Source organism: Lethenteron reissneri, chromosome 35 (genome assembly GCF_015708825.2).
Source record: "Lethenteron reissneri isolate LAM-NWPU_2019-01 chromosome 35, ASM1570882v1, whole genome shotgun sequence".
NCBI lineage: Eukaryota > Metazoa > Chordata > Hyperoartia > Petromyzontiformes > Petromyzontidae > Lethenteron > Lethenteron reissneri.
In genome coordinates, this window is record NC_083813.1 from 8,216,389 (window position 1) to 8,233,902 (window position 17,514).

Below are 17,514 nucleotides of genomic sequence, written 5' to 3' on the forward strand. Positions count from 1 at the left end.
ACAAAGAAATTGCAAAAGCTGAAAATAGTGTAGCAAGGGGAGGCACATGCACCAAGAGACAGAAAAAATAGCACTGATTGTGGAATATATGTCAATTAGAGACCTCATATTGGCATCCTATTAAGGAAAAGTAAGAGGGTGTGTGCTGGACACATCATCTATGGAAGTGCTGATGGCCGTTGGTTGAAACTTTATATGTAGTGGCAGTCAAAGCATGTACAAACTCGAGAGGCTGTCCACTATGGTGAAGGATTTATTAAGTCAACTCGTCTGCATGTGGAATGTTTGCATAACAGGACTATGAAAGATGGCGACTTCTTGGGGAAGCCTTCAACCAGCCGTGTGAAAGATCTTGCCTGGTTATCATGATGATTACTATGTTGGAGGACTGCTTGATAGTGGAATGCTGCACACTGACACTTTACCCACACTTGTAAACAATTCCTACCGAAGAATATAAGGTGGTTTTATTAATGATCTAAAATGCAAGCTCGGCTCAATATCTTGTACAAATATAGGTCATACATTGAGACTTCAGTGGCTAAATATACATTTCCCAATGTGTATTTTAGCCAAAAATATTTAAGTATTTTTCAGCTGAATTATGGTTGAGTGGTTTTAGCTCTCACTAAAATGCAATCTTAAGCCTAAATACATGACCTTTAAGGGCTTTGTAGTATGCCTTTTCTTTTTGTGTCTTGTACTGTACTTTTATTTGTATTTTATCTTCATCTTACATGCTTCTGACATTGGGCTTGGAGCACACGCCTCAAGAAAATATGTTAAAATAATATTACCATATAACTTTTCCCTGGAATGTATTCAATTTAAATATAGGCTTCTTGTGGACATTTGCTTGATGATGAAACAGGCAGCAACCACTCTTTCTCTCTTGCAGGTAAATATCGCTCCAACGTGCCGAAGTGAGTGACGGAGAATTATTCCGGCTTCTTCCTGGATTGCTCCTGAACAATCCTGAGGAGTCTTGGAGTCGAACACACATTAGCCCAGTATAGCTTGTGCCTGCAACAGCATTCAACAGTGGCCGAGATACAATGAACAGAGATACCATGGAAGAAGCAGAAAAAAATCAATAGTGATCGGCTACTCAATGGTGAAGTCAGTCAGAACAATGCTGGAACAACATGCGATGATGCATAAGACTGAAGGTGGGCTATGCTGGAAAAATGTATAAAGACTGGTCAGCCATGCCTCTTTGATTTTCAGGCTTCCTTCTGGTCACTGGCCAGGGAAGCTTGGCATACTTGCAGCTGAAATGAATTGTGTGCGGCCAAAGTGATTCTTTGCTTCGAAAAGGGAGCCAAACTTGAAGGGGGGGGAAAAAGTGCATCCCGAGGGCGTCGAGCCATGAGGCTGCTTGAGGGAGGTGCCTCCCTGAGGGTGCTCCTGCTCGTGCTGCTGCTGTGCCCCGGGGGAGGGCGAGGTGCCGGGGATGGAATTTTCATCGTTCCATCCCTGCCGCCCGAGCCCTCTCGTCCCCCGTTCAACTGCAACCACACGTCCATCAAGCTGGACTTCTCATCCAGCGTGGTCAGCAATGGTAAGCGATCGCAGGACCCCCCGGCACAAATGCCTTTGCATCTGAAATAAACCTCGATGGAAACGGCTCGATGACATTCTGCCAGTGTTGTCACAAAGTGTACCTTTGCTTCATAGATTTGACTGACCATGTTGTGGGCATACAACAACCCCCCTTCATTTCTCCACCCATTTCATCAGGTGTGGGAGTCGAACATTCTGTTTTGGTCCACTACTTATGGAGGTTTTTTTGTTGTGTGCTTTCAAAGGTCTTTCAATGTCATTATGAGTGAGCTCTTCTGAAATTGAAATTATAGCTCGCTCTTTCTGGTAGATTGGTGCTTGTACATTTCATGAGCACACCCTTTTAAAATCATAGTAGATGTGTACCTGCCAAACAACTACATACTTGTTTGTCAAACATTTTCATGTTAGGTTTTGACCAGTGGGTCTCACTTAACAGTGAGAGCTATGGGTTTACAACTCATGTACTGTACATATAAACACAGTAATATAGCTTAGCACACAGGGTTATGGTTGCTCTTTGTGGTATCTGTTTTAACCTTAAGACACCTACGCATCTGTTTCACAGGATGTGTTTATGATTGTATTTAAAAGTACATTTTCAAAGGCTGGATTTTATTGTATTTGCAGTTACTGAATGACGTGCTCCAACACATTTTTTTTAGTTAACTCCTGTTTCTTTGTATAATTTCCAGGGATAATTAAAACCTACCAACTTGCACTTACCACTGTGTACTCTGGGCAGGACTGTCAGTGCAAAGTGGATCATTGGTGGAAATGTTTAAGTCAATGCTCAAGCACTCCGGCATAGCCGGATGCGTGCACGCTCCGGTATTATGGCTGCCTCTGCTATGCGTGCGATCTAAACTTAAGCACTGCCATGTGCTTAGTTTAGCGGATTTGACTTTCATATTCAACCTTTGTATATCATACCCCTTAGAGACGACCATTGCGTGCGTTTATCCTAGACACTCCATCTGGACGAACCAAGCACAATAGCGATAATTAAATAACTAAGCTGAGACATGTGGTGAATTGGAAAATGAATGTTCCTGCAACAAATCCAGGGAAGTAATGCTTATCACTCTGATCACAAAACTGCAGTGTTGTAGCATACATACAATCTGCTTAATTTTTACAGCAGCAATGCTGTAATTGTTGCCTGCTTACATAGGTCTGGTTGGTTACTCTATCAAAATGAGACCGGTGCACAGTAATGTTCGTGTGTAAGCACAATTTGCCTCGCTTAAGTTGCCTTCTCACCTGTCCAGTTTATGGGACCTCATCAGTTCAGTTCATTGAATGGCACTGGTATGTAGTCAGGGCAGTGTTGATGTACACAATGGCATGTGTGTGTTGCACCAATTACCTTGAAGAATACTCAATGCATATATAAGATTACCACTTTCTACTTAAAGAAAATGAGTCACTTGTTCCCCCCCCCCCCACCACCTCGACTGGCAAGCTAAATGTGGAGGCACACTGTGGCCTGGTTTTATTTTGCAACTTGTGAAGGGACGGCATTTAATGTGGATCAGTACTCATGATGTGCATTCCCAGTGGCTGCATCGCTCCCAACCCATGAACATCATTCAGATCGATAGAGCTAAATCCTGCTCACAGCCCTGCAGATCCTGTCAGCCTCTTGAAGTGGGATGCTTATGTGTCATTTGCATGCTCAGTGTTAAAACAGATTAAATACTTTGCGCTGCCAATTTCAAATGTTATTTTATGCGTTGTGCAACAACTTGGTTTAACGAGTGGCTGCTGTTACATAATCTCTTTATACACACTAAAAAAACGTTCATTACAGTTGAATATGACAGTATATGGTCTTATTGTACATCCTGTGCGCATATCACTCATTGACAGTGACAGATTATTTAAAGGCCAAGGTTAAGGCTGCGACATTTTGAAAGTCTAGAGTGGAGCATGAGGTGCCGATGGGCCCTCTCGACTCGAGGCATCCCTCGCGTGAAGCGGGCGGCACAGTGATGCGCCAGATGCACTTCGCATGGATTTTGTTAGAATTAAAGCCGCCCCGCGAATGGCTATAGCACAGAAGTGGCTCACTGGCAGCAGCTGCTGCTTGTGACCGACAGTTTGAAAGAACACTTCTGTTACCTTCTGAATGGACACTTGTCATTTTAGTGCTTTATATGGACGTTTTAAACTTAATTTTTTGCTGTTATTTTCAAACATGAATGCTTTCGGTTTGTTTTGTTGTATGAAATTAAGCTACCAGACAGTCTTCCTCTGTAGCTGATGTATTGCAATAAATATTTGTTTTCCATCAGACGTTTACACACACACGCACAACATTATTTCTATGAATGTAATATTAAGCCAAAATACTCCACATTCTGGAAATGTATTTTGGAGTTTGATGCTTATTTTATTTGACATTTCATATGTTTTTGGATAAGTCAATAGCTTTTTATTGGAATTGTATAATACTTTGGAAGGTTTGGCTGTTCATAAAAAGATAAATCCAGCACAGTGACACATTGCTCTTTTTATGACATTTTACACTCCACTGTTTTTTTGTCTCTTGCAAAAACAACTTAGCAGGGTGGTGGTAATGTTATAAAATAGATGCTGTCTTGTACCTTTCTTATCAGCAATCGTAACTTAAAATTGTGAGCCAGTTTCCAATTGACTGGTTTTGGTCTCGTTCACAGCCTGGCATAAAAGCAGCTTTTGGCTGCAATATGTGGCCGAATAAAGTACTGGGTGTGATCGTGGTTTCCATACTCCACCCATGAGCCAGGCCAGGAAATAAGTCACCTCTTAATTTGTACCACATTGAGATGACCACTTGCTATTTGTGAAAAGTTCAAGTTAGCACAATAAATGCAGATTTTTTGCTCAAGTTTCACTTGTGGATGGATGTGATGTAGAATATATTTGTTGGCACTTTTGCCCCCTCTTGCCTCAGAGGACATTGCAGGATGATTTCATCATCAGCATATTATTCCGTACTTTTACAAATTAGTGTCACAGTTCATTCTCAGTAACAATGGACAATATACAAAGTAGACATTACTATGCAAGGGTCTGGACCACACACTGTATTTTCGTGAAAATAAAAAATCCACTGAGCTGCGAATTGCCGAGGAAATGGCAGTACACCAAGTTGGTTTGTGAAAGCATCTTTGCAACCTTTTTATTACTATCTCTTTTATATTTCTGGATATTCTTTTGACGCTCAGGTTTCTTTTCGCACACAAAACACTCATTAAAAAGGAATTGGCCACACAACCCAATGTATCGCCCTCCTAAAAAATATATAGAAACCTGGTGAGACTTCCCTGAATGGATAAATAAAGGGCATGTTTATTATTAGAACCATAATAATTGGCACCTCCGATTAGCACGGTTGGCTACGTACGGTGAGAAAAACGTTCATACAATCATCAGTGCAGAGCAGGTATTGAGAGTGCGTGCATGAAAGATGGTAACAAACGAATCAGAGGACACAGCCCACGTGCTGCCTGTGACACCTTTGACGGATCGCTGTGCCCGTTGCAGAATACATCGTGACGTTCAACGGGTACTTCACAGCGCGAGCGCGACACTCCTTCGTGGCGGGCGCCTTACGGGGCGCCGGCGTGTCGTCGTGGCACGTGGTGCCGCGGCACAATGCCGCCAGTGACTTTCCCAGTGACTTCGAGGTGGTGACAATCGGCGAACGGCGACGGCACGGCATCGTCGCTCTTGAGCGGCACCCAAGCGTGCGCCGCGTAACGCCGCAGCGCCGAGTTGTACGCTCGCTCAAGTTCGTGGACGGTGAGTCTCCTGTCAGGTGCCCTGGACTATATCGTGCTGTGTCATGTGATGCGATTGCATACGAGGTGAAGTTGCCCCTGTGTTGTCTGTTAAACGGAGATGCATCCAATCAGTCACGAGGCAGATGGCTCCAGAGGTCAGTGCCGAGCTGGCACTGTTGAGTATCCTTGAGAACCCGATTAAACATGTTTCTCAAGTTTAGTGAGTTGGTCTTTGCCTGATGTCACATGGATCAAAAACATGGATATTGACAAAAAATAAACAAACTTAAAAGTGCGCAAAGAAGCATAGGGAGGTACATGCTTGTAACAATGAAATCTGGAGTTGGTTGTGGTCACATCTGCAAAATACACACATGTTAGTGTTTTGTCAATTTTAATGCGTTTTATTTTTCTTTCAGTTGAATGTGTATTTAATATGAACAAAACTACAATCAAGCGTTATTTCAATTTGCTAAAAATTGTATACATTTCATATCATACTTTTTTAGAGAAAAATAAATCTGGCTAGCTGTCTGACTGGTGTGCAGTGTCGGGTGATGTTAGCTGCGTTTAACTGGGTTCGTGCATCGCCCTCACCCACCCCCCCTATCCTGGCTGTGTATCCCACGCAAATACGCAGGCAGTGCATGTGTACATGGAATATTTTTTAAATGCCCACTGTTGCCTCTTAACATATTCATCTCTTAGCAGCGATTTTATTTTTTACATGTTTGTACAGAGCTCTTTGCCACTTTGTTTTTCATATTTAAAAACTGAAGCTTTCCCAGTAAGCCTCTAAAGCATGCATTTATAAGACATTAATCCACTGTTTGCACACAGACCCACCTTGGAGACATGCTTTTGCATACACAGTGCTTTTCAAATGGTTCTGTCAAATGGAGGCTCTTTGGTGACCATTCTGTGAAGCACATGTTTCATAGATGATTGCCGTAGTATTTGTAGTGTAAAATAACAACTGATATTTCGTTATTTTTTTTTTTTAGACAGACTCGCTTGACTTGATTCCCCCACCCGCTTTACAGAGTCACCGTGCAACGGCTCTGCGGGGTGGCCCCAGAAATGGCAATCTTCGCGCGCCCTGCGCCGCACCAGCCTCTCGCTGGGATCCAACTTCTGGCGTTCGACAGGACGCCACTCGTCTCGGCGCCTTCTGCGCGCCATCCCGCGCCAGGTTGCGCAGACCTTGCAGGCCGACTCGCTCTGGGGCATGGGCTTCACAGGTGTGCGGTCGGCTTGGGCGGAGCGGTGGCAAGATGCTTAACTACCTCGCCACAGGAGGTCGTAGGGTTCGATCCCGACCCTGACGCCTGTATATTTGGAATTTGCGTGTCTCTCTCCCCGTGGTCGTGTGGATTTTTCTCCAGCTCCTCCGGTTTTTCCCTCCACAATGAGAAACATGCGTTCAGATTATTTGGCTGCTTTATATTTGCACATAATAAGCCACTTTTTTGAATTATCATTTGTGACAGGTTCGCTTTTGATAAATAGCTATATAGCTCAGTGGGCCTTACCTGGTAAAATAAAAAGAGCTTTTTTAGTTTAAAAAGACTGAAACCTCAGTTTTGTTGCCAGAAAAAAGGGGGAAAACCCTATTATTATATTTTGGTACTGGCAAAAGAGGTCTAATGATGAAGACTGTAACCGTATGGGCCTGTGTGAGCTGTAGTTGATTCAGTTGGCCATACCTCTCTTCCACTGTGCAACTCAACTGTGCCAGAACCATGCTGAGCCCAGCCCGCTGATGCTCGGGGAAGCGACAGGTTCTTACGCCGCAAAAGCCGAGCCGTGCGGCTGAGTTCGCATGCATTGAACGTATCATTAGCCCTACGCCTAGGCCCTGCTTGGCTCCACATCCGATTCACATCTTGCAGCACGAACTTATTAAGGTTTGGTTAGACTCTGTTTGGCAAATTGGCAGTTAAAAAATACCATGAGGGCCCCAAAAGGGCTTGACTTTGTTTTGCCTTTGGAAAAAGTGGCATCAGTCAAGTCATCGTTAGCCTTGTTCGCCAATTACATTGCCATAGAAACGTTGCCATCGGTCAATGTCAACCGTAATCAGTGTAGCCTCTTTCTGAATGTCAATATATTTTTTAAATGTCTCGTATCATAATGAGGTCCGAGTCGGACCTCTGACCTAATATCAGTGACTACTACATCCTTGTGATGATATGATTGCCTGTCAATCTGCTCTGTAAACCCTCGAGAGGCTTTGTAAACGGTAATAATAAGAATAAAAAGCCCTATCTAATATTTCATTGGTTGCTTATATAAGAGTGATTAGTTAATATCATTTGTCTTGAGAGGTTGAAAATAAAATAAAAACTGTATTTTTTATGTAAGTGAACTATTTAACAAGTATAACCCGTAAAAACAAAGTTTTTCACTATAAATCCTTTATATGCGTGGCGGCTAGAGTCCTCTCGTCCTCTGGCTTGAGATGGCTGCCACCTATGGGTCAAATGATTGCATTGCACCATTAAGCAATTGGTAATTAAATATAATATTTTTGTCCTAAAAACTGTCAAATTTTGGAAAAAAATTATTCACGAACATTAATTGTCACGCACAACGAGTCTGTGTGGAAAATGTCAGCTCGATTTGGATCACGGGAAGTGGGTTAAAAAACGACCGAAAGATTTGCACGGTCCTAAGCAAGCAAGCGAACTTAATATAAAGGATTTAAAAATAGGTCATCTGCCTCAAAGCATTGTTCTGCTGTTTTCCACAGGAAAAAAAGTGTAGGTTGGAATTTTTTTGACAAGTATTATGTCAAATCACTTTACATAAAATTGTAAATGACTTAAGTATATAAGGAATGCGTAGAAAATCTAGATGCATAGATTATTAACATATATTTGTAGGTATTATTTAATCGGCATTACAATTCAGGTTCATCTTATTAAAGTTAAATAAATTGTCGCCTTTCTCGAGAATTTGTCAAACGACTTGTGAAAACTAGACGTGCGCAATGACCACTTTTTGAACATTTGAGCCTCGGTATTTAAGCAAAACATCTTTTGCTGACCGTGGGGGTTTCTAAAAATGCATCTTCAGCACTGTTGCTGCGTGTAAGCGTGATTGCAATGACACGGTGTGTTCCATCGGTAGGAGTTCACTCAAGGTGTCATTACGTAAACTATGACAGAGGAATTTAACCTTTTAATGTCAGTTAAACATTTTTGCCAACCAAACTGAGTAGTGATAGGAGTAATTGCAGCTGTCTATCTTCTGATCTTTGTTTAAAACATGAAGTTGCAAATGGTGTTTTTTTTCATGGTAATTTATATGCTTAGGTTATGAAATATGGTGCGGAAGGAGGTGCTTAAACGATAAATATATACTGCTGTATTTTCTCAAGTTATCCAAAATGTAGACAGCACACATCGTGTTACTTGCCGGATAATGGTATTTCAAAATAGTAAGCAATTTTAATAAAGGCATTCACCTACATTTTTACTTTTTTTGGGAATGAAACATGAAATAAAATCAGTTCTTACACTCAGTAAATTCCTTAAAATTTTATTTTTACAGTTCATATAAAGTTAAAACTCTTAAATACTGTGTTTCTATATCCATTGCAGGGGCCAAAAAGGGAATAGATCTGTAACTGTGCGCCAGATATATTTCACCAGGATGAGCCTGGCTAAATGCATCTGCCAATGTCGAATCTCCACGACTGGGCTGGGCTGTCTCCACAGTTGTACGGTGGTGGTGGTGTTGTCTGTGACAGGAGCTGGTGTGCGGGTGGCTGTGTTTGACACGGGATTGAGCGAGCGACACCCCCACTTCAAGAATGTGAAGGAGCGCACCAACTGGACTAACGAGAAAACACTCGACGACGGTGCGCGAAAGCACATCGCCTTCCTCGTTTCTGTCACTACCTCGGTGGTGGCCAGCTTGAAGCAGGCTTGCATCTATAACCACTGTTATGTATATATATATATTTAGGCGGAACCTCTTTTGTCACCGTACATAGCTAACCGTGCTAATCGGAGGTGTGGCGGGAAGACGACAAACTTAAATGCAAAAAACTGTTCTAAAGAAATTGGTTTTCAATCTAGATTTAAAAGTGTGTAGTTCAAGTGGCGTTGTAATATTATGGCTAGCTGAAGCAGCTTGCATCTATAACCTTGATGGCTCACTTTATGTGAAAATCATTAAAATAATTTTCTGAATTCTCTAAGCATTGGATAGAGGTACGATGTATTTGGAGGCATCACAAGGGAATTATAGTTGACAATTCCACCCCCTTTAACATTCTTTTGGGACTGCATTTGTGTTGGATAGTAAGTGGATACTAAAATAACATCTTGCTTGAGCTCACTACATTTTCCAAAGCTCCTGATGCCCTTGTGAGGTAGTGTCTAGTTGGCAGCCCTCCCACGCATGCTATTGGGGTTTGATTACCGTTTCCATAGACAGCAAACGTGTTTCCCCAGGGTAACGCATCCTTCCTGAGATAATTGAAGTCGTGCAAGAGTAGTGTATCCCAACAACACCTCTTCCACATGCTCCTCAGGGGATATGCAAAATTGTGTCTGTTTTCCCCCCGTTGTGTTCAAATCACGGTTGAGCCAGCATGCGAGAAGTGCAAGTTGTGTTCTTTATGCTCATTGCATCTGGGTGCCTGTATAGTGAAATGGTATTCTTAACCAAAATAATGGAACATATTTTTTTCTTCTTGGTTCTTTCGGTCAAGTCACGTAGAAGGGAAATAATAAAATAATAAAAATTAAACATAATAAAATAATTCTCACGACGTTTCTTCACCTGAGGACGGCTGCTTGCGTTGTAGCCGAAACGTCGTGCTAATTATTTTATTATGTTTTATTTTTATTATTATTTTTATTATTTCCCTTCTACGTGACTTTACCGAAAGAACCAAGAAGATACTTTGTTCTGTTTGATATATTTTAGTCTTTGCGTGCCTATATTTCACCTCTTTTACTTAGGAAGGTGAAACCAAATTACATGAAGAGCCTTAACTGTTGACTACTATAAAAAAAAACTGTAGGCAAAAGCTTTCGACTTAGTTTTCTTTGGTATTCATAATATAATAGACACACTCCAGTCAGGTTAACATTTGTGGCATAGCAGATATCACTGTTTCTTAACCGATATGCTGTGGCGTTTAGTTTCTACGTTAAGGTGAAGTTTTTACTTAAAGGACAGATAATAATGATTCTTAAATGTTGAGCTTGGAGATGGTTGATTAATGGAGTTAGGCTGCCAAGCTGCATATTCCTTTGAGCACCTGAAGTCAATGATACAATTGATTATAGAATGGCACGACATTTCAGGAGGGGGGGGGGGTGTCTTTGATGTGTTCCCAGGGTCATGCCTCACCCAGGAGGATGCTTACTGTGCACATCTCTTAAATTTAATCGCTGAAGGAGTGGTTGTATTCCCCTGCAGCCCTGAGGGAGAGAGTGAGTGACTTGAGTGGAGTGTTTCCCAGTTTGAGCCAATAAAATGCCATCACAGAGGAATCATTGACACTGTTGGCACCATTTCTCTCTTGCTGACACGAAACATTGTGCAGTGCTTTTAACTAGAGTAGCCCGTCGAGGTCCGGTCTTTGCAAAATTAACTCAATCATTTTCCAAATCACAGTCTAACGTGGTTGATCTTCATGTTGAATTTGCCGCTGAGTTTCTTAAGAAATAGTTAAATGCCTTGGGTCTGAAAGACATTTAAATAAACATTGCAGATGCAGACAGATGGCTTCACTAGTACATTTGTAGGCAACATTTTTAAGTGCTATACTTTGAGCTTTTATTGTATATTTCAAAGTTATTGGCACCGTGTTGAGATGGTGTTGGCTTTTGTCTAATGTGGTTCGATATCACTGTATTTTTGGCTCAGGATTTTTTTATGAGAAAAGACTGTCCATACCATTGAGTGTAGACTTTTGCATCTCTGCTAACACCCGCTTAAAAAATTACGTGAATAATCACTAGCACACATGGCACTTGTTTTACTTCTTACATGCTCAGCAGTGCAATTTCCCCATGAAGTAATTGGAAAATGCATTCTTCTATGCTGACAGATTTGCATGCTGAAAAAATGGGTTCTTTATTAATCTTGTCACTTTTTTCACCCTGATACACAATGGTATATTTCAGTAAATACTTGGCTGTTGCTGTGTGATTGGTGCAGGACTGGGCCATGGCACTTTCGTGGCAGGGGTGATTGCTAGTATGCGGGAGTGCCAAGGATTCGCTCCTGATGCCGAGCTACACATTTTTCGCGTTTTTACCAACAACCAGGTAATGGATGTTGTTAATGATGGCCTTGTGATTAAAAGGTTACAAGTATGTTTGGTTAAAAGTGTCGTGGTTGGGCAGAGGTTCTTGACTCAGAGATATAGAGTAGGTGACCAGAAACATTTTCTTACAGTGGGAGCTAGCGCAGCTGACCTCTTTCATTGTTAAATAAATCACTCCTTTAGAAAGCATTGGCCAAATATCCCAATGCAGTAAAGTCCTAGGTCACCTCCCCCCACCTTCACTAGCCCGCACCGACCAGTGTGGAGAAGTATGGTCAAATAACCCCTATGACTGACACGGCATGGGAAGCCTTAATTCAGTAGTTGATTGATGAAGAGGTTTTAATTATGTGAATCATCCTTGTTTTGATATGTATAGCTCGACAAATCGGCTAAATAAAATGTTCCAATTTTGTTCTATAAATATGGTGGCTCATGGTTTGATTGGTGGTACTCCGAGTATAGGGTCAGCCTAAAATAGTATATTGCTTTATTTTTCACACAAAACACTTCCACATAAATGAGCCGCAGCGTTCGTGAACCAATTCATATTCTACCCGTGAAGTGTAATTTTAAAACTGGCATAGTAAGCTCACTCCTATGTACTGACATAATTATTGTTGCTCTCTTGATAACTTAAATGAACAAAATGTTTGCACTGCAGTTTTTATGCACTATATTTAGTACATTAGTAATAGTGTTTTAAATATGCACAACTGTAGTGTCATTGTTTTTTCAAGTATTCAGTCATACTCCAAATATGTTTTTAATTGATTAATCAATTCTGAAACAAACCAAGCGTTGTTTATGCTTCTTTGTTTGGTCAATGGCCAGCTTTACACCTTCATGGCAACGTACAGCAAGTTCTGTGTTTTTCAATTAAACATAAAATAGTGCCTTAGTCTTCCACTGGCCTTCCATCATTTGCTGTGCAGATGCTGTGATCTTCTAATAATTTAACATGGCGTTATGATGAAGAATTTAATTGGATTACTGATTTTTTCACAGAGTTAAGATGTAGCGGATTTTGTGCATGGTATAAATATTACATTATCTCTTCACCAAATCATATCATGTTCCAATTGTTTTATACTGAGCTATATCTATCACCTGTGCAAATTTATCAGTGGCTTTTATTAAATTTTCCATCCCGAATGATGTGTCACCTTTTGTTTTAAAAATGTAGGTGAAGAATGTTTGTTTTATAGTGTGATACACGGAAGCTTTGATAATTTATGTTCTACAGCTTGTAGATTATTTGTATTAGTATTATATTCGACCTGTGTGCATGTGTACAGGTATCCTACACCTCGTGGTTCCTGGACGCTTTCAACTACGCCATCCAGAAGAAGATCAATGTGCTGAACCTCAGTATCGGTGGGCCTGACTTCATGGACCACCCATTTGTAGATAAGGTGAGCAAGTCAGGAATTTGCAAAGCAGAAGATGGAGCATAGTTGCATCAGAGCACATGGGCAACACCTGCTAAGTGTAGTTGCTTTAAATCAGGAGTGGGGAATCTGTGGCCCGTGACTTAATCTCACATGACCTGCAGGCGCATGAGATTTGACACTTAAAAACGGCGCGTTAAACAGTATTCATCCTTCACTGAAAGCATCTTAGCCACACTAATCGGGTACTGGAGTGAAATATTTTTTACCCAGCAACACTGTTGATCAGTGTTAGTGCGCTGTCTGTCGCTGCAAGGGCCGTTTGCAGTGCCAGAAGTAACCAAGTTGTGTTCGTTAATGTGTGGCCCACGAAAGGCATTTGAAAGTCCTATTCGGCCTTCATTAAGGAAAAGGTTTCCCCACTCCTGATTTAGGCCCTGGAGGCAATGTTGAAATGACAGTCTTTTATCATTTTGAATTATTTGTGGTAGTGCGGCTATTTACATACGGTGTTTTATGTATGTGTGTTCTCTTATGCTTTAAAAGCTAATCGGTTTCTTTTTTTTAAACCTGGCAGGTTTGGGAACTCACAGCTAACAAGGTCATAATGGTGTCAGCAATAGGGAATGATGGCCCTTTGTACGGGTAAGTGTGTTTTAATAAGTGAACCAGAATTGTAATATGGGGATCTTGTTTTATATTGAACCCTGGGGTGTATACATTTGGACTGCTTGTACATGAAACACAGCCTTCGACTGTGCATATTTTAAATATCCCCCCCCCACATGAAGTGGGAATAAATTATGTTGTTGAACATACACATGCATTATATACCTGTTGTATAGAATTATCCTTTGCTTGGTGTGCCAGTAAGTAACGCCAGGTTATAACGTAAAGGTTATCTTTACGTTTCTTTAAACGTTTAACGAAGGCATCATCTGTGGGTCTGATTGTTCATTCTTTTAAATTGTGTACATTCATTACACTCAAGCTCTGTCAGTTTCCCTTTGCACTCATATTTGTTTGCATGCCTTGGTTAATTCCTAGAAATGCCATTCATACAATTTAGTCATTGAGTCCCTTTGTGAATATAAACGTGGAAATAAACACAAGTATTATTTGTGTTGTAAAGGATAAGTGTGGACTGACGTTTATGCACGTATTTGCGTGTGTGCAGCACCCTCAACAATCCGGCCGACCAGATGGACGTGATCGGGGTGGGAGGCATTGACTTTGAGGACAACATCGCCCGTTTCTCCTCCAGAGGGATGACCACCTGGGTATGCGTGGGGCGGATAACTCAAGTTGAGCTAAAATGCCACAATGGTAGACTCAAAATAATAACTACACTAGATTCCTAGTTACTGACATCAGTGAGATTAGGCTTCTAACTCAAGGTAAAATACCACCATGGTAGACTCCTACATACTGACTACACTAGACTCCTAGTTATTGAAATCAGTGAAACTAGGCTTATGATTGTCACTAAATGACCTCGTGTGCATGTACAACAATTAATCAATCCACTGCTGGATGAACCCCCCCATGCTAATATTAATGGGCAGAAATGAGTGAACCAGAACAGTTTCCAGAAAAGAAAACGCTAACGCTGTCATCAATAACACTGCCTCATCAGGTTATGAGAGCTTGGGAAAAGAGATGATGGGAGGGAATTCCAAAGTTAGTCGGTGCCAGGGCAGAAGCACAACGAGAATTGTTTGTTCCGCGGTGTGGTTGTTGAACACAATATGGATAAGGGCGATACAGTAGGATGTTGTGACGTCCTTTCCCATGAGCTGTCTTGGCAACAGAAAACACTTCTAGATTTGAAGCTTTCGTGACTGCAAGGATTCATACTCTTAGTTCTTTCGGTAAAGTCACGTAGGTAAAAAATGAAATTGTTAATTAATTATTAATTTTAATTTCATTTTTTACCTACGTGACTTTACCGAAAGAAGTAAGAGTATGAACAGAAAACACTCCTTAATGCACTTTACCTTTTGCCGTTTGTTGGCATGACTATGGAACATGCTGATAGCCACCTCAGAAAATTTGCTGTTAGATAAGTGCAAACCGAGTACTCTGCTGCTGATGTCTGCTGTCCTTATAGCTCCTCCGTCGTTACTGTTCCCCATAAACTTCACCCATTGATTTCTCCACCCATGCTGAGGGCCTGGACTACCAGGCTGACTGTTTCGTCTCATTGGTGCTGTGTCCAATCACCACACCGCAGAACAAAGCAACTTCTTTTTCTGTTCACTTTCCTCGCACTCCTCGACTTTGAATTCTCTCTCATTGTCACTTTTCCCAAGTTCTTTTCAGCTTGCTCAATGCAATAAATGTATTAACGCCTGTCTATTATATGTTCAATAGTCTATTTGTGTGCTGGCCACGTGGCATTCGGGGCTCTTGGACCTGTGTGCAGCAAACCGTGATATGAAAAGATTGTCCACATCACTGCCTCGTGGATATTTCAGTGCAGCTACGTATTCCTTGAACTCGAGATAGAAGCCAATTGAGCATGTGTGTGTGTGGCTGTGCAGGAGTTGCCCGGTGGCTATGGACGCATGAAGCCAGACATCGTGACGTACGGCTCGGGTGTACGCGGTTCCGGCATCAACGGTGGTTGCCGCTCGCTATCGGGCACCAGCGTCGCCTCTCCTGTCGTCACTGGCGCCGTCACACTCCTCGCCAGGTGTGTGGTCTCTCCTCCGTCGGGAGCGGTAGTTATCGCGGTTAGCGTGCTGCACTACGAACACAGCCACCGGGTTCGATTCCTGCTCACGACCAACATCGGTGAGAAATACCTGAACCGTTCCTGGGCCTCCCCAAGGTCGATTCGGCCTCAAATGAGTACCTGGTGCGGTATGTAAATATCGCCACTTGGGGAGACAAAGGCGGCCGGGTGTGGTGCTCGTCATCCATCCCCTCGTGTGCCGTGTCGGCCTTCGGAGGTGCTCACTAACAGCACTTGCCCCAACAGTCTGTTAAGGCTATAGGAGGATCTTTGTCTTTGGTGTCTCCTCCCCATCCGGACAGGTGCTTATGTCTGTCCTTCCATCCACTGCTCTGCTTTGGATTACCTTTGGTTGGCTTCTCAGCCAACCAGAAAGCTAGTGGTCTTCGCTGTTAATAACCACGTAAATATGCTTTGATTCAAATTGATTCTTACACTCAACGATATGTGTATTTGAATGTGGTATGAAAATGTAGTATTTATGATCTGTGTACATTACATGCAAATGATTTGTTATCATTACATTTCGGCTGAGGAAGCAGACAAAGCGTTACACACCTCACAGAAAGATCACGCACATTGCACACAAGAAGGTAAAAATTAGAAGAATAAATTCTTAAATTGAATGGGGTGGTGGGGTAGTTAATCATCACCTAGCTATCTTATTGTTCAGGTTAGTGTGTTCCTCAGCCTTGTGGCCAGGTGGGTTGGTTGTTTGGGTTCTGTAAACCAGATGGGTTGGGCTTTTTTTGGGGTTTGTTTACCAGATGGGCAGATTTGGATGTATTGAAGGCGGCGCCGTTCATCTTTGCTCATGTGTGCTTGCCTGTGTCTCGCCTTTGTCGGCATTGCCTGGGTGCAGCTCTGTGCAGAACCGCGACATCATAAACCCTGCGAGTATGAAACAAGCCCTGATGGCTTCCGCACGCCGGCTGCCGGGGGTCAACATGTTTGAACAGGGCCATGGCAAGCTCGACCTGCTGAGGGCATACCAGGTTCTCAACAGCTACAAGCCACAGGCCAGGTGTGTGTGTGTGTGCGCGTGCGTGTCAATGTGTATTTTTGCATGGGGAGCGGTGGTCCAATGATTAGTGCACTGCATAAGTGTGTGTGCCTGTGTATTATTCTAAGTGCTTAGGTGCACGCATGCACGTAACTTGCGTTACACAGACACAAAGCGTCATTGTTAAGTGACCAGCATTTAACAGTGAATGCTACCATGGCACTAATCTTCAATACTCTTGCTGTGTCTGTTAATCATCCTCATTGCTCGACTGCGCAGCCTGAGCCCCAACTACATCGACCTGACTGAGTGTCCATACATGTGGCCCTACTGCTCTCAGCCCATCTACTACGGTGGCATGCCCACCATCGTCAATGTCACCATTCTCAATGGCATGGCCGTCACTGGCCGCATTGTTGACAAGGTGAGCCTGCCCCTGCATGATACGGCTTATTTATTATTTTATGGAATTTACTTTATTATCCTGTTATAAGTTACCCCTTTAGGAAAATGATTGGTTGTTTATTAACAGCTTTAGCGGGTTTTTTTTCTCCACTTGTACTTGAGGATTCGTTTAAGCTGATCTGTCCAGGTCGGCAAACCGAAAAACATTAATGCACCTGGCACATCACATCCAGTATGTTTCACTCGGGCTGTGGATATTAGTCACATGTCTGTTCTGGTATAAAATGCTAGAATTAGAGATGGAATCATTCACCCAACCCCCAATGATTTGATAATTTTAGTGATTCGGGTTT

At 42.2% G+C, this 17,514-nt stretch overlaps 1 protein-coding gene across 2 annotated transcripts in view; it reads left to right on the forward strand.

Annotated features, from left to right (window-relative positions):
• MBTPS1 (membrane bound transcription factor peptidase, site 1) overlaps positions 1 to 17,514 on the forward strand; it is a 31,292-nt gene that overhangs the window by 2,949 nt on the left and 10,829 nt on the right. The window contains exons 2-12 of one of the 2 annotated variants that reach the window (XM_061565711.1): positions 899 to 1,561; positions 5,095 to 5,352; positions 6,377 to 6,574; positions 9,088 to 9,198; positions 11,517 to 11,626; positions 12,924 to 13,040; positions 13,594 to 13,661; positions 14,194 to 14,296; positions 15,560 to 15,711; positions 16,616 to 16,777; positions 17,036 to 17,180. In XM_061565711.1, the coding sequence (XP_061421695.1) occupies positions 1,369 to 1,561; positions 5,095 to 5,352; positions 6,377 to 6,574; positions 9,088 to 9,198; positions 11,517 to 11,626; positions 12,924 to 13,040; positions 13,594 to 13,661; positions 14,194 to 14,296; positions 15,560 to 15,711; positions 16,616 to 16,777; positions 17,036 to 17,180 (1,617 nt within the window). In that variant the 5' untranslated portion in view covers positions 899 to 1,368. Of the gene's footprint in view, positions 1 to 898; positions 1,562 to 5,094; positions 5,353 to 6,376; positions 6,575 to 9,087; positions 9,199 to 10,186; positions 10,787 to 11,516; positions 11,627 to 12,923; positions 13,041 to 13,593; positions 13,662 to 14,193; positions 14,297 to 15,559; positions 15,712 to 16,615; positions 16,778 to 17,035; positions 17,181 to 17,514 lie in introns of those variants that run through there. The other variant, XM_061565713.1, reaches the window with a different exon arrangement.